The sequence below is a fragment of the Topomyia yanbarensis genome, chromosome 1 (genome assembly GCF_030247195.1).
Source record: "Topomyia yanbarensis strain Yona2022 chromosome 1, ASM3024719v1, whole genome shotgun sequence".
Classification (NCBI taxonomy): Eukaryota; Metazoa; Arthropoda; class Insecta; order Diptera; family Culicidae; genus Topomyia; species Topomyia yanbarensis.
This window is the reverse complement of record NC_080670.1, coordinates 180,268,274-180,290,551: the sequence shown is the minus strand read 5'-3', so window position 1 is coordinate 180,290,551 and position 22,278 is coordinate 180,268,274. Positions and strand designations below refer to the sequence as shown.

Sequence of the window (22,278 nt, the reverse complement as noted above, 5' to 3'; positions counted from 1 at the left end):
AAACTTTCTTGACTTACAAAAGTGCCATTCACTCACGAAATAATTTTAATCCAATTTTCTCCCTATGAATGAGTAGTAAGGCAAAAAGCAACGCATTAGATCGCTAGCTGAACCTTGTTTCGATTTCAATATTAGCTCATCAGCAATAGAACTTGAGTTACAAATAAAAGTCATATAGCAAAATGCAATGCATTGGCATGTAAGCTGAAGCAAGACAAAATAATAATACCACTTTATACAAAGTGCAAAATTTGTAATTTTATACTTTTTCTCTTGTTGAATATGAAGTTATTTTTATGCAAGTAAATTAATTAGTTACACTGCAAGGTGTAAATACCTCTGTCCTATCCCAAAGGACCAAAAGAGTGACATTAACCTTCTTAGCAAAGTCACTCCCAACGTTTTATCATAGCTCCCTGTAAACTGAAACGATCGGTACGGTTGTCCTCGTTTCTTCCTTATTCAAGTTTCAAAATATTTGCGACATATTAATATGCATCAAATATTAATGTTGACAAGAAAAACACTAAAGTATAACTGCAGTGTTTGTCAGGATGCTTTTCAATACTGGCTGTGTAAGGGTTAGAATAGAAAATAGTAAATTAATTAGTTACACTGCGAAACAAAATTAAAAAAAATTTGGGAGCAGAACGAAAAAAATGGCAAAAGTTTACGGTGCAAGGAAACCCCTGGTGAAGAAATTTTTGAAAAAAATTGAAACGGGGTTGAAACCAAATTGAAACCAAAGTTTGTAATGAGAACTAGGGTGGTCCTACAGGGTAGATATCAATGAAAATGTTCATCTTAAATTTTCGCATAAACTCTTACATAAAATGCTTATTACATCGAAAAAGTAATCTATGCAAGTTTTAGCTCAATCGGACATCATTAAGGGGATGCGGCGTTTGAATATTGATTTCATAATATAAGGAAAAAACCAAAGGGGAACAAAACATAAAACATCAGCATCTAGTGTCAAAACAAACGAAAACCGCTAAAAACAAATTTAAAAAAAATTAGTTCTAAGGACTAAGATTTTGAAAAAATGGTTCGAAAATCGAAAAGTTTATTGTAATGCCCTATAGTTGCAAAAAAATTCCCATTGAACTGGGCTTGGGAGCAAACAAATAAAAAGATGGCATGGATTTTTGAAAAAAATTTGAACGGGTTCACAGTTTAAAACCAAAGTTTCGTGATTTTTTTTAAATTGCATCTTTTAGGTGAATATGGGCATCTTTGATCGAATTTTTTTCCAGTCAAATAAAAAAATGGCAGGAATTTAGGGTTCCTACTACATCAATGCGAAAAGATTTTTGAAAAAAATTGGAACGGGAACTCACAGTTTAAAACCAGGGGTTTTCGGGCTTCGTAAACTTTCGCCATTTTTTTCGTTCCGTTCCCCGATCGTGTGTTGAACAGTATTATTGCTTTTTGTTATGAATAAAATGAAAAAAAAAGAACATATCCCCTCCCCAAGGTTGAGGCGTTTGATGGTATTACAAACATCATCAAGCATATTGCGTGCATCCGTGCTACAGAAACTCTGATAGACAATTACTATAAGATGGTTATTGCATTACGCCTCGATAGTGGTGCATCGAGGGGACCGAGAGGGCTTATGCGCCTTTTTTATGTTCTACATTTTTTCATACTCTGCACTTGCGCATACCAACGCTCAACTACTAGTCTGTTCGCGGTGACGTGGCCGACTGGCGGGTCGACGTGGATTGACTTTTGCTGTGTGCCGTGTTTGCAAATATTGTTCCACAATTTGATGGCGGTATTTGTGGACGGGGCTCACAGTGGGAGTCATTGTGTGTCCATTTATTGGTCGACTTCGTCATCGTGCACAGACTAATTAAAATAATTTAATAAATACATAAGTAGAAATCTATTACTTGTCGTTTTGTAATAATCGTAGTTTTTCGTACTAGTGTACAATTGTTATGTACTAGTCGTATATCTATCTGTGTATGCGTTCGGCTGAGTATTTGTGACATTTGGTCAGGGAATGGATACTTCCGGTATTCAATTTGTGCATGTGGCTCTATTTATTCGAGAAGGTCGGATCCATGAATCATCCATTCCCGGCCAGCACAGCATGATGAAAGTCTAACAGAATGCAATTGTCGTTAATGGTAAATATACAACATTTGCTGCATTTGGACGAGTTTGATAACATGTTACATGTGTTTTTGTATTCTACTTCATTAGTCTGTCTCATTTGTACATCTATTAGTTTGCTTTTCCATTCACTTCTAATCAAGCTCTTTTTATCTTTTTTTTTTCTTTATTCGACATGTTATGATTCTGTTTATTAGTATATACCTACTATACGCTATATATACTTATATAGGTACAAACCCTCGTGCCCTTCGCGATAACACAAACCTGGTCACAAACGCGACTATGTAATGGCAAAAATCCACTCATATTTACGCCCGTGATTTCGCCAACATGAAAACACCCCGGTAGTTAAGTAAACGTAGCACCTTTAAACTTCCTTACGCTGTCTTAAACATTAACCCACCACTCGCGCGATCATGAAACGGTCACGTCCTGAAGTCTTACCTCTCCGCTCATATTCACTAAACAACACGTTTCATGGTGACATGACCTGGAACTCTAGTGATATGGGGAAACGGACTCTTTTCTACCATCTGTACCATACACTAAAAATACAACAGCTTAATATAAGTAGGATTACGATATGGGTCGGGCTAACTAGGGCTCAACATTTTCGATACGCTCGAATCAATTAGCCGAGATTTTAATCTTTTATGCGGAACTATCTAAAGAAATCAAATCTTTCCGACACGCACCGAAATGAGCAAGATAGTGTGCGGGTGCAAATACACCGAGTTTAAAGGTGCTCCACGAAGCTCAAAACAATCGGCTTTCCAAATTTGAGAACCGTCGATTTGTTTTTTGCCGAAGTTTAAAAACTGTAGTGTCGAAAAAACAACGCGGCACTAGATTCATCGTAACGGCATGCTCTCAACTAGCACTGACACTGAGTGCCGTACTCAGTGGTGTACTTGTGGTGTGCAAAGCAGTACACAGCGCATTGGATAATTTAAATATACCTGTCGACTACTGTTATCGTCTCCGCTCCGACGGTCGACCAGAGAATGAGCTCGCCCGAGCATTGCTGAATGTTATATATAGAGCTTTTATTTAAAACGACATATCTAGAGTGACTCTCTTTGTTTACTTCCTCTTTAGATTTTTACGGCGTCACGGTAGCACATTTCAATTATTTTACAGTACATATCGAAAGACGGTGGTTTTAACTGGCATATTATGCAAAGAGTTGAGGGATAAATGTTAAAGCAACCGAATTATTAACAGAAGAGAAAGTAAACAATAAGGGTCACTCATTGTAGATGTCTTTTTGAAAAAAAGAAAAGCCTCAAGATATATCCGAGCCTGACGTCGTCCTCACCCCCAGCGGTAGCAGTGATCAAATGCAGCACTCATCGCAGCGCATTGTCGTAACATGCCTGACTACTACTGCTGTTCTTTACGGCCCGACGTTTGACGGGAGAATCAACCCGCCCGAGGAATGATATTCCTTAAATAGTCGAGGACGATGTCATTCAAGGAAGCGTAGTGTGCTGGGTGCTCAAATCTGTCGTACGAGACACTGTAGCCACGATGCTACTTTTTTATTTTGATTATGGAACTTTTAACTTTAGCGTCATTCGACTCTTTTCGGGTTAGAGAAGTTTCTTTGGAAAAATCTAACCCTATATGCGGGATTGGGAATCGAACCCAGGAGAGCTGAGTACAAGGCAATCGATCTACCTACTATGCTATGCCCATCCCCTCAATGCTACTTGTTTGGCAAAAGTGCAACTACTGATTCAAACAGCCACACGGCACATTTATTTATAACTTTTCGTGTTTTTTCGATTATAGATATTTTAACCTTAACGTCATTCGCCTCTTCGGATTAGAAAAATCTCTTATGGGAAATTTCTAACCCTATGTGCGGGGTCGGGCCTAGAACCCAGGTGCGCTGCGTACAAGGCAATCGATTTACCGACTACGCTACGCCCACCCCTACTTTTCGTGTTCGATTGAGTCACTTAGATGCTTCCTATTGACGGCTCTGCCTGAGAAATCTCCCTCACGATTTTCCCTTCTTTCGTGAACTTCTCAATTTTACCGATTTGCAAAAGACTGCTTTTATTGCAGAGATTTTACATTATGACCAATATTTATCAATATTTAAATCCGTCTAGTAATAGCGAAGTTATAAGGGTGCAAACCTTACATAGTTTCGTTACATGGGACATATTTTGGATTTTAGAATGACACCTAGCCCCAGATAGTGGAGTAAGACATTTTCTTTGTCAAAATTGGTGTAGTTCGATACAATTGAAAAATAATATCGTCAAAAAATGGAATGTACCTATTAATACTACGTGTAAGGAGTATATCGAGTTAAAAATGATATTTACGAGATGTTCTTTAATCTATTTTGTTCTAAAATAACTTTATGATGTGAGCTTCACAAACTCAAGCTTTGAATTTTATTGTTTATATACAGTAGAAGAGATCTATCATAAACAGTATAATCATAATAATTTATTTTAAAGGTTAATACAAATAGCCTAAAATATTTTGATACCCTGAACATATGGAGCCTTCATGTCTTCAACAAAGTGGTTTGTAATAGCACTCCCCAAAATGTTGCTGAAGACATCAAGTCTCGAACTAAATTTGTTTGAAGAGTAAATTCTTCATAAATACGTCTTGTAGGATATAACGACAAAATTATTTTAACATAGATGTGCTGTTTAATACTATGTTCAAACTACAGGGTTAAAACGTGTTTTAACGCTACCTTGATGACATGTTTCTTGTTGCTAATAATTATAACGTGTTTTAACTATGTAGTATGAACATAGTATAACGTTTGTAAAATTCATCGAAGACGCTAAACCTCCGAAATCGGCGGCTTCAAAATGCGGTGATCTTGACCTTAAATTAATGTTTTCGAACATTTATTTTTCCTATTCATATAATTGGTAATACAACAAAAATCAAACGCTAACAAAAATCGATCAAGACCTGCTAGAGTCGAGCGGAAAACGCCTTTTTCATAAATTTCCCCTACTTCCGGAAAGTGTTATTCTCGTTATTAATCATATTACGTTTTCGTCTCAACTCGACGCATTCCCAAAACAAAAACCGTGAGTTTGGCGGTGGACTTCAGACTGCAATTTTAGCTTGGAGACCTTGGATTCTGGTGATCCCTAGAATCTAATACTCATGTATACCAAAAAATATCAGTCAATTTATACATTTCTCCTTAATCTCTTTTCGTATTTTTTCTTTTAATTCGGCATGTTATTTTTCCTGTTATTACTATATCTTAAGTTATGGCGTTTTTGTTTTTACCTGTTGCTACACCGGTGCAGTGCAAAAAAGAGACAGACTGATTACACCCAAGTTTGAATGAGTGTAGCACCGACTACACCGGTGTAGTGCACTGTCAAAAACGAAAACGACATTAGATTCATAATACACTCACTAACACAATCAATTGCATATTCTCTCATATACACTCACAATATCTCTCATTCAGAACGTACAAACGCCTTCGCGATAACACAAACCGGGTCACAGACGCGATCATGCAACTGCAATCATCCACACATACCTACACCAGCGATCTCGCCAACAATAAAACACTCCGGTACTTAAATGAACGTTTTAGCACTTATAAATTCACAAACGCGATCTCAAGTATTAACCCATCGTTCGCGCGATCATGAATCGGTCACGTCCGGTAGTCCCTGCACTCGTTCTTAACAGCCTAGATTCATGCCTTCAGTAGGACCAATAAAAATGACGCTCATATCGACTAGACAATACGTTCCATGAAAACGTGTCCTGGAATTCTAGTGTTAGGAGGGAACTCTCTTCTAGTACCTGAGCCGTACACTAAAAACTTTGCAACAGATTCACGGTCCGCGAGATCATTCGAGAACACACACGAATATGGGAATGGCCACACAGTTACAAAATCGAATTTACACACGCGAAATCACATACATGCTGACATACGCGACAAGCACGTGAACATACAAACGCTTGAGTCCTTCGCGATCTTCCACGCACGCGTACGCTCGCGATCTCATAAACTTAATAAAACCCCGGGATAAAGTGAACTTTTTAAGATTTATAAATTGGCATCACATAATCACAAAATCATATGAAATCAAACCTTATGGAGAAACATATTATACTTATTTCTGAACAGCCAGCAGTAGTACTGTTCAATAAACTTTTTCGTCACATTCTGCAGCGCGATTATTCGTCAAGCATAGATCAATTCATTAACTATTATCCCAACCCACACCCTGATCCTCTCCCAAGGCGTTTTTGTGGTCTGCTGGACCATTCTGCTATCACTTTTCCTATCATCGGCCTTGGACTGACTGAGAGCACATCTCATTGCCCCACCAAACGCTGCAAAATGAAAAATGTCCTGAGAATGATGAAATACTTCTGTTTGAGCGCAAGGAAAACTCGAATCCAATGCTCCAATTGTCGCACTACCATTTGAGCCAATGCGCTGAACAAAGATGGCAGACGCTGCTCTAACCGCTAAAGGACCATCCATAAATGACGTAGCATTTTGAGTGATTTTTTAAAACCCCCCTCCGCCATCATAGCATTTCGTCATTTCATTACGTAGCTACATAGCTTGACGGTAACTCTTTCCCTATATCCGCGTAATTAAAAAACCGATGCTAGTTATTCCTCTTCAAAAAAGCTACGTAGCGTGACATGACCCCCTACCCCCTGCCGTCACACATCATCACAAAATACAAAACTCCCCCCTCCCCCATATAATGCTACGTCATTTATGGATTGTCCCTAACGGCTTTAAATGTGTAGAGTGATAATAGAAACAGGGCGAAAATAGGCCCCACACCCTATATACAGAAGCTCAAAATAATCCGCTATGTTTAATTTCCCGGATTTCCTGATTGTACTTTTACGATATCGCCAGTTTCATCAAGTGTAACAACGATGTGTATGGCCTCCAGGATAGTTTATTTCCTCGTTGATCCGTTACTATGTTGAACTATTTCACGGAGAACGAATAAATCAATGACAATGTTCTCATTTCCCCCGTTGTCACCAGCACAATGATCATTGGACATACGCAGTGTGATAATAAATCTTCATTTTCTCTTCTCTTTCCCACTCAGATGCCAGTGCTTCACCGAAACATCCAGAACAAGTAACGTTAGTCTAGCAACAGCAGCAGCAACTCAACCGTAACCGAGCCGACCCGTGCAGTAATACCCAGCTGTGTCCTGGAAGCGGGCTGTATGCGCAAAAAGCACCATGTCATTCCAACAACTATTGCCCAGGGAGCAGTTATGTCGTGGCTACTTAGCACCACCGAGAAGAACCCATTAGCAAAACCGCGGTTATTTTGATGATAAAAACGGACAACTTGTGCATCCGGCGTACGCAACTGAGAGACAAAAGAGTACTAAAAGCTGCACTGTCAGTGCAGGTTAAAAACCCAACGGGACCGTTTCCGGTTTAACCTGCCCCCCTCCCTCCGTCAAGAGATTTTGTGACATCCATTTTTTGCACCACCGAAGCTGCCATGTTGATAAAGGAGTATCGGATACCGCTCCCGCTAACGGTGGAAGAGTATCGGATAGCGCAACTGTACATGATAGCGGTAAGTGGGTTTGGTACAGAGAATGCCGGTGCTTTGATCCTGAAAGGAATGACGTTTTCTTGTGGGGAATTTTCTAACATGCTTTTAAAGTTGAAACTGTTTCGGTTGCATAGTGGATAGTTTCCGGTGGATGAAAGACTTATTTTGTATAAATTATTGAAACGTAGTAAAGGTTTTATTTTTCGCTTTTGTTAGCAGTCGCCTTTATATTTGTTTCCTTCATACATATTCAATTAACAACCGAAATTCTCAGCTCGAAAAACTTCCCGAGAAAAGCTAAATCACCACAACGAGCCTATAAATCACTTCTTGTTGTAATGAACACCATTTTCTTTGTTCCGCTTTTCCTCCCAAACAGAAAAAATCCCGCGAAGAAAGCAAAGGAGCCGGAAGCGGGGTGGAAATCATTGTTAACGAACCGTACCAGGACGGTCCAGGCGGCGGAAATGGGCAGTATACGCGAAAGATTTATCACGTGGGCAGTCACTTGCCCGGTTGGATCAAGGGTTTACTGCCGAAAAGCGCTCTCACCGTGGAGGAAGAGGCATGGAATGCCTACCCGTACACCAAGACACGCTACACGTGTCCATTTGTAGAAAAGTTTTCGCTGGAAATCGAAACGTATTACTTTGCTGATAATGGGCACCAGGAAAACGTATTTAAGCTCAGTGGGGGCGATTTGCGGAATCGGCAAGTGGACACGATTGATATCGTGAAGGATCAGCTGCTGGGAGCGGATTATACTCGTGAGGAAGATCCGACTTTGTACGTGTCGGAAAGAACCGGCCGTGGTCCACTGGGAGAGAACTGGCTGGACGAACACTGGGAGGAAGTGAAGGGGAAGAGTCAACCGACGGCTCGCAACATGTCGCTGATGTGTGCTTACAAATTATGTCGTGTCGAGTTCCGGTATTGGGGCATGCAAACCAAGTTGGAAAAGTTTATCCATGATGTTGCTCTGCGGAAAACTATGGTGCGGGCACATCGACAGGCTTGGGCTTGGCAGGATGAATGGTATGGATTGACCATGGACGATATCCGAGAGATTGAACGGCAGACGCAGCTTGCGCTGCAAAAGAAAATGGGTAACGATGACGATGATGAAGATGATGGTAGGTCTCAGATATTATCCAAGTATTTTCACTAGAGTTTTCTACTTGCAGATCGCAGCAATTCGGAAAACAACAGTCGACAGTCGAACAAGTTTAATTCGATCGAAAAAACCGACGAAAACTCAACGCCCCAAGTGATGAAGAAACCAACTATAGATCCTCCTTCACCGCAACAGCACAGACAACAAGCGCTGCTGCAGCCACCGTCCAAAGGAAAGAAACAACCGATGGGTGATAGTTCCGATGAGGATGACGACGTGGAGGGTGATAGGAGAGAAAACGATGAAACAAAGTACCACGGACAACTGATCAACAATCATCTGTCAGGTGTTACCAAACAGCAGCACTTTGCCGGATCGAAAGGACACTTGCATTCGCCTCTTGGGTCCACTCATAGTTTCGATATACAGGTAAAGAAAATTTCTGTTTCTGATGAACTATCGCATCCAAATCAAGCGAGAAATATTAGGCGATTGTATACTATTCCTCCAAAAATCACCCCCAGAAAGTCATTCCACTTAATTCCGCCCCCCACCAAGAATATACTGTTCCCCAGAATAGCATCCTCGCAGAATGCATTATTTCCCAGAAAGTCATTCCTCAGAAAAGTTTTACTTTTTTATTGATTTCATTTTTTCAAACGTACGACGCGTTCCCACTTCCATCGAACGATATTCTTCGCTTTAGATTTGGTCACATTTAAAATGATTTGCATTGTGTTGAATATTGCAATGAAGATATGGTTCTACGACTTTCCCCCAAAAGGCATTCCACATGAACTAAAGTACCGAGGTTTTTTCTCCAGAAAGAACTGTTCTTTTCCTTCCAAAGCAGCAGTTTCTAGAAAACAATATTCCAGAATGTACTCTTTCTCAGAAAAGCTTTATCCAGAATGAACCAATGCTCAGAAGTTCAGTCCCCAGATATGACTATTTCCCAGGCATTTCGAAGCATTTCATTTCTTTTTACTTTTGGGAAAGCTCCATATTGCTTTGAATTGGGAAACAGTGTTTTGTGAGTAAGGCTATGTGGTGAAGGAAGTCAAGGAACTGATGCGGTGTAAAGCTGGCTTCTCGTAAGCAAGCCAGACCTACCTTGTTCCTTGTTGGCTACAGCGTCATATCGCCAATACCGGGTGTATCGTAGAGCTCCATCTTTGTTGGTATTGGGCGGCTACCTTCCAGTTCCCCTGCACGTTTAGGGATCTCAGGTTCTCTTCCACTGCGGATAGCCAACGTGTTCGTGGCCTCCCACGAAGTCGACGTCCTCTTCCAGGCTCCCTGCTGAATTTTGTTTGTTTTCGCAATTCTTTCTTACGACATTCGTACCACATGACCAGCCCATTGCAGTCTGCCGTATTTTATCTGTTTAATAATATCCGCAGTTTTGTATATTTGGTACAACTCATGATTCATGCATTTGCGCCACACTCCATTTTCGCATATCCCTCCGAGTATTGTCTGTAGCACTTTACGCTCGAAGACTCCTTCTTTCTGCCTCCCTCAACGCCAACGCTTCGTGGCCATAAAGAGCGACCGGGAGGAGCAGTGTCTTGTATAAGGCGAATTTTGTTGACGTTTGTAGGTTGCGGGACCTGGAAGCTGGTTACGTAGACCATGAAAGGCCCTGTTAGCAGCTGCAATACGCCGTTTTACCTCACGGGAAACATCGTTGTCGTAAGTCACAAGGGTACCAAAAACGAATTCTTCGACCCCTTCGAACATGTCACCATCAAGTACTACCTCGGAACCAACACCACTAGATTTGCTTCTCTCTTTACCTGCGACCATGTACTTTGTCTTGGCTGAGAGGATGACCAAGTCTATCCTCGCTGTCTCCCTCTTAAAAGGCATGAAGGCCTCTTCCACTGCTCTACGATCGATTCTAATTACATCAATATCGTCCGCAAAGCCAAGGAGCACATGCGACCTTGTGATGATAGTTCCGTTCCTTTGCACGACAGCTCTCCTGATAGCTCCAAGAAGAATATTGAATAGCAAATTGTAAATTTCATTGCCTTACTTCAGTCCATCTAAGGTCACAAATGACGTAAAGATCTCATCTGCAATCCGAACGCCTGATTTTGAACCATCCAACGTCGCACGTATTAGTCAGCTTCGCCGAAAAACCATGTTCTGACGTAGTCTGCCACAACATCAACGAACAGATGGTGGGTCTGCAAGTTGTACTCCCGGAATTTGTCTAGAATCATCCGCAGGCTGAACATCTGATTCGTCGTTGACCGATGTTCACGAAAACCAACCTGGTATTCGCCGACGAAGGATTCAGGGGCTGCAATCTCTGCACCACCACCAATATACCGGACGTCTGCCATTTCTTGGCAGGGTTTTCTTCGGCATAGTGGCGTCGCGCGCGCGTGATAGGACAGCTACCAGCGCATCCCCGCTTAGACTGTTGGTGTTGGCCTCCAGTCCCAGGGCCGCGGTGAAAACTTCGCTGTCGAAGTGATTAGTCTTCCACCCGCGTACCTGACAGGGATTACCCGGCCTCGGATGCTGCACACCTTAATTGATCCTAAAGCGTATTGCTAGGTGATCACTATGGGTGTAGTCCTCGTCTACCCTCCAGTTCATGTCTGAAACCAAACTCGGACTGACAAACGTTACGTCAATCCACGACTCAATCCCATTCCTACGGAATGTGCTAGCGGAACCATCATTGACTAGCACTGCGTCGAGTTTCGCAAGCGCCTCTAGTAGCGCTTGGCTCCTGCTATTTGTACAGCGGCTGGCTCACTCCACTGCCCAAGCGTTGAAATCACCCGCTATGACAAACGGCTTCCGACCCACCGTGTCAGACGAGAGTCTGTCGATCATCTGGTTGAACTGTTCTATTGGCCACAATAGAACACACCATCGATCTTGACAATCGCGACACCCTCCGTAGAGGAGTGTACTACCTCTTGGACCGGGAACCGTTCTGTTGTACAGATTGCCGCCATCCTAGACGCCACCCAGTTGCCGTTATCGGTGGGGACGATACTCTCCGACTCCGTGACCGACTGCCACAGCAGCTGCTGAGCAGATGCGCAGTGGTTAAGATTCAGCTGTGTAACGTTCATAGCTTCTTCTTTCCGGCCTCCCCGAAAGGACACGCAGGTCCGCCCATACCATGGTTGCGGCCTTGCTTCTTACTGGCGCAGATAAGGCATTTTTGTGCCCTCTCGCATTTCTGCGCCTTATGTCCCTCCTCGCCGCCTTGCTCCTGTCTGGGCCCTTACAGTCGTATGACTTGTGGCCTGGCTCCAGACATTTAAAACACCGGTCCACTGAAGGCGGCTGGGGTATGCTTACTGGGCATACTGACCAGCCGATCTTCAACGTCCCTTTTCCAGTAACCTTTTTGGTTTCCGCGACCGGTAGCTTGAAATAGGTTACCTGCGTGCCAAGCATCCGCTCCCTTAGACGTACAGAGGTCCGATCGATCTCTACGCCGCACTGCTCCTTAACGGCCGAGACGACGTCGTCTGCGTTCGTGACCTCGTCCAGTTGCTCATCCAGAGCACCGTTTCCCAAGGCCTCTTGGGCCATCCTCCTATATGTCACTCTGCTGGATTGTGCACCACGTTTCAGCACCAAGATCATTTCGCCAACTTTGGTGCGTCTGACGCTTCGCACATCCTGTCCTAAAGCGATCTCAGTCTGTTAAACACGATACCGGACAGTATTTTGTACGCCGATATATCCGCCTGTTATTAGCGCACTCCAGTCTGTGCCCTGTCTTGTAGATGGGGCCAATGAGTCCATCCTGCCAACTAGCAGGCGATACTGCGTCCGCTTCGTTCTGAGAATTTGGTGCAGCTGCTTACTACCGTATTCGAGAAGTTCAACCCAGCAACTTTACCAGTTTTCAGCTAACGTTCTTAACCTCGGCGAGTGCTGGTGGATTCACAGCTTGTCCGTCATTTTGGCGCCGCCAAGCTGTATCTATCACTTCTCGCGTCGTTATAGTCCCAGCTTCGTGGACAGCCTTCCACATGATATTGACATTGCCAGTTACGTTGGTTTCGTCTATCCGCTAAACCAGCTTCTGGCGATGCTCAGTTGCTATACCTTCAGCCGATAGAAGTTGGTTATTGAATCGCATTGTTCTGTTGTTTCTTGGACTCGTGACGCAGGATAATCGTACACGAATCTTTGCTACTGCTAGATAATGATCCCAGTCGATGGTTGGGCCTGTAAAGGTCCTCACATCAATGACGTCGGAGAAATGGCGTCCATCTACCAGTTTTGAGGAACCCCTTCGCCCCGAAATATTTTTAAGAAATTTGAAAAAAATAATATATTCAACATAATTATTTTAAATGGAATTCTCATTTGCAAAATTTATCTTATGAGAATATTTCTTTGTAGTGAAAATTGTCGGCAGACCTCGACACCCACCGGTCGGCGCGTTGTGGAGGCTAGGTCTACCGGCGAGGATTACAACGAGTAGATCGCGGCGAAGTGGGGAGCCAAATGGCTCCTGGTGTCGTGATAAAACGGACATCGGCACCGAGAGAAATTCCACGACATTCTGTAGTCCTTGACTGACGGCGACCGTGGACTGAAGAGTGTGCGAGAAGTATCCCCGTAGCGACTCCCAGGCGATTTGTTTCCGCATCGGCCAATGGAATCCTGCTGCAGCACGGAGAAGGACGACCGGCAATCTAAAGTGGAAGACGAAAGTCTAAGAAAAATCTCCTTGTTGAGTCATTTCGACGAACAGCGGAATCCAGTACGTTGATGCGGGTGTTCTTACAAGAAGGATTGTGACGGCTTGTGACATTACAATGCCACGAAAACTGGAGCCATGCAGTAGACGGCGTACAACTTACTAGTTAAATGAGTAGCTCAGTACGCTACACGCTGCTTGTCTTAGAGCCAGAAGGCGGGCTCAGAGAGCAAGATCGGAGCGTGGAAGAGGAGCGCAAATGACGCCAAGATCCACGGCACTCCACCGGTTATTCCGATATACATATAGCGAAAAGAAGAAGGGGTATTGAGAGAATATTTTTCGCCAGGGAACTCTCCGTTAGCGTAAGCTAGACACCAACAGTCGCGGGTCGTCGGGGCACCAGTGAACCGGACGCCCTGTTTCACCGGAATCGCCGAACGGACTGGTTGGCTCGTTTTCGAACTTCTCTTGCCGGGGATGGCTATTTGTTTCCACATCGGCCAATGGAGCCCTGCTGCAGCACGGAGAAGGACGACCGGCAATCTAAAGTGGAAGACGAAAATCTAACAAAAATCTCTTTGTTGAGTCACTTTGGCGCACAGCGGAATCCAGTACGTTGATGCGGGTGTTCTTACAAGAAGTATTGTGATGGCTTGTAACATTGCAATGCCACGAAAACTGGAACCATGCAGTAGATGGCCTACAACTTACTGGTTAAATGAGTAGCTCCATACACTACACGCTGCTTGTCTTACAGCCAGAAGGCGGGCTCTAAAAGCAAGATCGGAAAGTGAGGAGAAGAACGCAAGCGACGTTTCGAGAAGGGGGGACCCTTTAAAACGGGAGATTAAGCTTAGCAAGCCAGTTTGCCATAAGCAGCCGTGCTGAGAAGTAGACGCTAATCCCTGGGCGACGCGTACGAAGTGGTCATGACGAAGATGAGGGCCCGTCCACACAAACTGAAATATGCCTGGGTAAGCTAAAGATAATCGTTGAGGGTCTTTTCCCGAAGCACGATCCAACTACCTGGTCACTGACACCGAAGAAGAAGGACGGGTCCGGATGGAATACCAAACGTGGCGCTGGAAGCTGGCATATCCGGACATGTTCAGGATGTTAATGCAGAAGTGTTTAGATGATAGAGATTTCCTCGAAATGTGGAAGGTACAGAAGCTGGTGTTGCTGTTAAAGTCAGGGAAGTCACCGGGCCATCCAGCCTCGTATAGGCAAGTGCCGCAGCGCTGCACAGAATTTGTATTTGTATTTGTGAGCATATAAATTCATCTGACAAATTGTCCTAATGAATAAAAAAAACTTAAAAGCTAATTATGGCGAACGACACGAAAATGGTTAAGTAGCCGTTGACGAAACACGTTGGACGACATATTAAAATCAAATAAATCTGCAAATTCGTTGAACCACATGCAAATGAATCGAAGCGGGTCATGCTGACCGTATTGCGTATTCCGAGGTTCCAGGGACAGGAGGTTTCAGCGACGAAGAGGTCTCTCTGGAGCGTACAAATTTAGCTGCATAAGCAGAGAGGGGCAGTCAATGTCGCCCGTCATTAGTTTTGCAGGGAATGAAGCTTGAGAGGTGATCCGTCGTACCTCCAGCGGTTCGATGTTTAGCAGACGGTAGCGGTCTTCGTATGGTGGCAAGTTTATTGGGTCACGCCATGGTAACTGCCGCAGAGCGTACCTTACAAATTTCCGTTGAACACCTTCAATCCTGGCGATCCAGTTAGCATGGCAAGGGCACCGTACGACAGCATTAGATTCCAGCAAGGAGCGTACGAGCGAACAATACAATGATCTTAAACACAAAGGATCTCGAAACTCTGCTGCAATTTTGAAGATGAATTCCAATTGTCGGTTTGCTTTTGATAGAATATCGTCGTAGTGAAGTTTGAAGGTCATTTCACGATCCAGAGTCACGCCAAGATCCCTGATGTGCTCTACCCGCGTTAAAGAGCTTCCGCAAACTTGATAATCATACGCGATTGGCGAACTTTTCCGATGGAAGGAAATCACGCTGCATTTTGCGATACTTAAGCACATAAAGTTCTTTTTGCACCATTCCTCGAACAAATGCGGCATACCCTGTAGCTCCAAGCAGTCAGATAGGCTTGATGATTTTAGGAATTTTCGTATCATCCGCATAAAAGAAACGACAATCGGACGGAAGCAGCAAAGAGAGATCGTTTATAAATAACGAGAACAGTAGCGGGCCGAGGTTATTACCTTGTGGAACTCCGGACTGGTTTGAGAACATTTCCGATGTTGTCGAACCTATTTGAACCTGTACACAGCGTTTCAAGTACGACCTGAACCAAGCAACGGCCATTGCTGAGAAACCAAGTAATTCCAATTTTTTAAGAATTCCATGATCCACGCGGTCGAATGCTGCCTTAAGGTCCATATATGCGGCATCGATTTGCCATCCGGAATCCATGTTGCGTATGCAGTTCGTGGTAAACTGCATAAGATTAGTCGTTACGGAGCGTTTTGGAAAAAAGCCATGCTGTTCACTGTCTATGTAACTCTTGCAGCAGGCGAACAGAGTGTCGTTTACGATTATTTCAAAAAGCTTTGAGCAGGCACATAGAGAAGTAATTCTTCGATAATTGGAAACATTACGTTTATCCCCTTTTTTCAAAACTGGGAACATGTGGGAAAACTTCCAGCGTGCAGGGAACTCATTTTGTTGAGCCGAGAGGTTAAACAACCAAGCCAGCGGGCTACAAAGAGCAACTGCACAGCGCTTCAGCACAGACGACGGAATACCGTCAGGGCCAGCAGTAAACGATAGTTTCAATTTTTGCATGGCAGCTACTACCATGTCGTCTGTTATACGCGGAATACTGAAATCAAACACATCACACGGCATCCTGCACGTTGCTTCTTCTATCTGGATCGGAGTGGCGGAACGATCATGGAATACTTGTTTAAAGTGCATTGCAAAAAGTTTGCACTTCTCGGTTTCGGTGCAAGCAGTTATATTTTCTGAAAACATGGAGCATGGCAGCCCCGTTTCTTTTCTTTTGGAATTGACAAACGACCAAAAAAGTTTGGGGTTCCGACGAAGGTTCTCTTCAGTGCGCTTGACATGACGATTGTACAGGAAGTGATTGTAGCGGCGATACTGGTTGCTTGTGGCATTCAATTGTCTTTTAAAATACGGCGACTGGAAACTGCAGTACTTTCGCAGGGCAGCTGATCGCACTCGCTTGAGAGCGCGTAATCTTGGATTTGACCACGGTGGTTTCTGCGGGGGCAGTTTAGGTGGAACGGAACGGGAAACAGCATACTCCACAGCGGCACTGAAGCACTCCATAGCTTCATCAATACTGGTGGACTATTCAATAAACCCTAGCATAGCATTTAATGCGGTATAATCTACTCGACGAAAGTCCAGAGAGTTCGAAATGGAAGGTTCTTCAAAGATGATTTGAGTGGGCAGATTGAATTCCACGCTAAGAGCCGGGTGATCAGCATCAATATCAATCAAGGACTCGATGACATACGTCTCCCAACCTTTGAACGGAACGGATCGTTATATTTCAAAGTAGTGTTCGGTGTGTAAAGTGAGTGAAGGTCATCCTTTGTTCGTTCGGTAGCTGCCGTTCTGCTGGTGCCGGCAGTAAATCCAGTACATTGTTTTCGCTGGTGCGGAACAATCGACGTTGTTTGCAGATAAGTTTTGCTTTATTTTTTTCCTCGTTTGCTTTCTTTCCTTTTCCCTACTTTTACTCTACCTTGTAATCAAATAATAAGACACATTCCCGTTTATATAACGCTCTGCCCTCGTGCTTAAATGGCCGAGGGCGAAATACCATCTGATGTAATCATGGAAGTCCCTGATCCCCCTAATACTCGCATTGCTCCCCGTATAAAGCAGTACCCAGAAGGTTCCTCTGGGCCATGGGTGGTATATTTTCGGACCGGAGAGAAACCGGTTAATATATTAAAACTTTCTCGAGATCTGACTGCTAATTACCCGGCCGTAACTCAGATAACACGTGTTCGGGCAAACAAGATACGTGTTCTAGTGAATGATCTCGGCCAGGCAAACGCGATTGCTTGCTGTGAGCGCTTTACGCGGGAATTTAAAGCATACGTGCCTTGTGTGGCCTGTGAAATCGATGGGGTAGTGTCCGAACCGGGCCTGAAATGCGAAGAACTGTTGGAGCACGGGGTTGGCTGCTTTAAGGACCCCTCTCTTGAACAGATTAAGATCTTAGAATGCAAACAATTGTATACCGCAAACACCGAGGGAGGTAAGACTACCTACTCTCTATCAGGCTCGCTTCGGGTGACATTCGCCGGGTCCTCTCTTCCCAACTACATCCTCCTTGACAAGATTCGCCTACCAGTTCGCCTGTTTGTACCGCGGGTCATGAGCTGCAGCAATTGCAAGCAGTTGGGCCACACAGCCACATATTGTGGAAATAAGAAACGATGCGGCAAATGCGAAGGAGAGCATGAGGATGACTCTTGCGACAAAGAAACTGAAAAGTGTATTTGCTGCGGGGGCCCTTCACATGCTCTTAAATCATGTCCTGCGTACAAGCAGCGCGGGGATAAAATTAAGCGCTCCCTTAAGGAACGCTCAAGGCGTTCTTATGCAGAAATGCTAAAGAATGCTTCGCCATCTGTCCTGTCCGAAAATCTCTATGCTGGTTTGGCTAACGTTGAGCAAGAATCTGACGACCCACGAGAGGGAACATCTTTGGTTAACCCAGGGGAATCCAGGAAGAGGAGAAATCCAGCCTCCCCTACATTGCCTCGTAAGGGTGCCAAGGTGTCGTCCACTCAGAGTGCGCCAACTACAATCAATAAATCCAACGGAAGTGATGCACAAAAGCCGAAGCAATTTGCTCCAGGACTTGGAAATATTAATTCTAACAAGGAGTACCCACCACTTCCAGGGACATCCAAAACCCCAAGTGTCCCCTTTTTTCAAACAGATACTCAGTCCAGTAGCGGACTAATGAAATTTTCTGACATAGTGGACTTAATTTTCACAGCTTTCAATGTTACTGATCCTCTTAAAAGCCTTCTGTTACGTTTTCTCCCTATAGTGCAAACATTTTTGAAGCAGTTGACTACTAAATGGCCCCTCCTTGCAGCGATCGTATCCTTCGATGGCTAAGTCATTGAACGAGGTCACCGATTCGATCACTGTTCTACAGTGGAACAGCAGAAGTATCCTCCCGAAAATCGATTCCTTTAAATTTTTACTAAATAGTTTAAAATGTGATGCTTTCGCATTATGTGAAACTTGGTTAACTTCCGATATAAATCTCAACTTCCACGACTTTAATATAATTCGTCTGGATCGAGAAAACCCCTATGGAGGAGTACTTTTGGGGATCAAAAAGTGCTATTCTTTCAACCGAATTAACCTCCCTCCGACACCAGGCATTGAAATTGTCGCTTGTCAAGTTTTAATCAAAGGTAAAGACCTTTGCATTGCTTCCATCTACATTCCTCCTAGAGCCTCGGTAGGGCACCGAACGCTTTGTAATATCACGGAATCCTTACCGGCACCGCGGCTAGTTCTGGGAGACTTTAACTCGCACGGTACGGTATGGGGCTGTCTTCATGATGATAATAGATCAACATTAATCCAAGATCTTTGCGATAATTTCAACATGACCATCTTAAACACGGGAGAAATGACGCGGATTCCTACACCACCAGCACGCGCAAGCGCGTTGGATTTGTCGCTTTGCTCGACATCGCTACAGTTGGATTGCATGTGGAAGGTGATCCCTGATCCCCACGGTAGCGATCATTTGCCTATCGTGATTTCAATTGCTAACGGTTCAAGACCATCGGAAACAATCAATGTATCGTATGACCTCACACGGAACATTGATTGGAAGAGTTACGCGACCGCGATATCCGTTAAAATCGAATCCACTCAAGAACTTCCTCCGGAGGAAGAGTACAGGTTTTTGGCTGGCTTGATTCTCGACAGTGCGAATCAAGCTCAGACTAAACCAGTACCCAGCACGAATACCCATGGACGGTCTCCCACCCTGTGGTGGGATAAAGAGTGCTCAGAGCTGTACGCGGAAAAGTCCACTGCATATAAGGCCTTCCGGGAAGACGGGTTACCCGCTAGCTATCAACAGTACGCGTCGTTAGAAAGGCGAATGAAGAGTCTAATGAAAGCCAAAAAACGCAGTTATTGGCGCCGGTTCGTCGACGGGTTAACGAGAGAAACAGCGATGAGCACTCTTTGGGGTACGGCTCGACGTATGCGTAACCGTAATAGTACCAACGAGAACGTGGAATATTCAAACCGTTGGATATTCGCTTTCGCCAAGAAGATCTGTCCGGACTCTGTCCCGGTTCAGAAAACGTGCCGCGCCGCGTCTCCTCACGATACTGCGAACGAAACACCGTTTTCGATGGTGGAGTTCTCACTTGCTCTCTTATCGTGCAACAATAACGCCCCAGGGTTAGACAGAATCAAATTCAACTTGCTGAAGAATCTGCCTGACACTGCAAAAAGGCGCTTGTTGAATTTATTTAACAAGTTTCTTGAGGGTAACATTGTCCCTTATGAATGGAGGCAAGTGAAGGTCATCGCCATCCAAAAACCAGGAAAACCAGCCTCCGACCACAACTCGTATCGGCCGATTGCAATGCTGTCCTGTATTCGGAAGTTGTTCGAGAAAATGATCCTATCCCGCCTCGACAATTGGGTTGAAGCAAATGGCTTACTGTCAGCTACACAATTTGGCTTCCGCAAAGGCAAAGGGACGAACGATTGCCTTGCGTTGCTTTCTACAGAAATCCAAATGGCCTATGCTAACAAAGAGCAGATGGCATCAGTCTTCTTGGATATTAAGGGGGCTTTTGACTCAGTTTCTATCAACATTCTGTCAGAGAAGCTGCACCAGCATGGTCTTTCGCCAATTTTAAATAACTTTTTGCTAAACCTGTTGTCTGAAAAGCACATGCACTTTTCGCATGGCGATTTAACAACATCGCGATTTAGCTACATGGGTCTTCCCCAGGGCTCATGTCTAAGTCCCCTGCTCTACAATTTTTACGTGAATGACATTGACGATTGTCTTGCCAATTCATGCACCCTAAGGCAACTTGCAGACGACAGGGTGGTCTCTGTTACAGGGCCCAAAGCTGCCGACTTGCAAGGACCATTACAAAATACCTTGGACAATTTGTCTGCTTGGGCTCTTCAGCTGGGTATTGAGTTCTCCACGGAGAAAACTGAGTTGGTTGTTTTTTCTAGGAAGCGTGAGCCGGCGCAACTCCAGCTCCTATTAATGGGTGCAACGATCAACCAGGTTTTCACATTTAAATATCTCGAGGTCTGGTTCGACTCTAAAGGTACCTGGGGATGTCACATTAGGTATCTGAAACAGAAATGCCAACAAAGGATCAATTTTCTCCGAACAATAACTGGAACATGGTGGGGTGCTCACCCAGGAGACCTGATCAGGTTGTACCAAACAACGATATTGTCGGTGATGGAGTACGGGTGTTTCTGTTTCCGCTCCGCTGCGAACATACACTTCATCAAACTGGAGAGAATCCAGTATCGTTGCTTGCGCATTGCCTTGGGTTGCATGCACTCGACCCATACGATGAGTCTCGAAGTGCTGGCGGGCGTTCTTCCGCTAAAAAATCGATTTTGGGAACTCTCATATCGATTGCTCATCCGATGCGACATTCTGAACCCGTTGGTGATTGAAAACTTCGAGAGGCTCGTCGAGCTTAATTCTCAAACCCGTTTTATGTCCTTGTACTTCGACTACATGGCACAGAGCATCAATCCTTCTTCGTACAATCCCAACTGTGTCCGTTTCCTAGATACTTCTGATTCTACTGTATTCTTCGACACATCCATGAAGGAAGAGATTCGTGGAATCCCGGACCATATACGCCCGCAGGTGATCCCCAATATATTTTATAATAAATTCCGAGAAGTCGACTGCGACAAAATGTTTTACACTGACGGATCAAATCTCGATGGGTCCACTGGCTTCGGTATCTTCAACAATACTATCACCGCTTCATTCAAGCTCAATGATCCCGCTTCAGTTTACGTCGCAGAGTTAGCTGCAATTCAGTACACCCTTGGGATCATCGACACTCTGCCCACAGATCACTACTTCATCGTTTCGGACAGCCTCAGCTCTATCGAGGCTCTTCGTGTGGTGAAGCCAAAAAAGCAACTCCCTTATTTTCTGGGGATGATACAGGAGTCCTTGTGTACGTTATCTGAAAAATCTTATCAGATTACCTTTGTTTGGGTCCCCTCTCATTGTTCTATCCCGGGCAATGAAAAGGCCGACTCATTAGCAAAGGTGGGCGCATTAAATGGTGACATATACGAAAGACCAATCTGCTTCAACGAATTTTTTAGTATTTGTCGTCAGAGGACGCTCAACAGTTGGCAGACCTCGTGGAGCAATGGGGAACTTGGACGATGGCTACATTCGATTATCCCAAAGGTATCAACGAAGCCTTGGTTCGGGGGGATGGATGTGGGTCGGGATTTTATTCGCGTAATGTCCCGACTTATGTCCAATCACTACACCATGGATGCGCATTTGCGGCGTATTGGGCTTGCGGAGAGTAGTCTGTGCGCTTGTGACGAGGGCTATCACGACATCGAACACGTTGTCTGGGTATGCGCCGGGTATTGTGACGCCAGGTCTCAGTTAAAGGAATCCCTTCGGGCCCGAAGTAGACCACCCAATGTACCAGTCCGAGATATGCTGGCAAC

The 22,278-nt window shown here is 44.3% G+C and overlaps 1 protein-coding gene across 5 annotated transcripts in view; it reads left to right on the top strand.

The window, feature by feature from the left end:
- LOC131683345 (protein retinal degeneration B) overlaps positions 1-22,278 on the top strand; it is a 111,496-nt gene that overhangs the window by 64,634 nt on the left and 24,584 nt on the right. For all 5 annotated transcript variants that reach the window (XM_058965238.1, XM_058965268.1, XM_058965230.1 and 2 more), the window contains 3 exons: positions 7,233-7,720; positions 8,079-8,832; positions 8,884-9,242. In XM_058965238.1, the coding sequence (XP_058821221.1) occupies positions 7,643-7,720; positions 8,079-8,832; positions 8,884-9,242 (1,191 nt within the window). In that variant the 5' untranslated portion in view covers positions 7,233-7,642. The remainder of the gene's footprint in view (positions 1-7,232; positions 7,721-8,078; positions 8,833-8,883; positions 9,243-22,278) is intronic.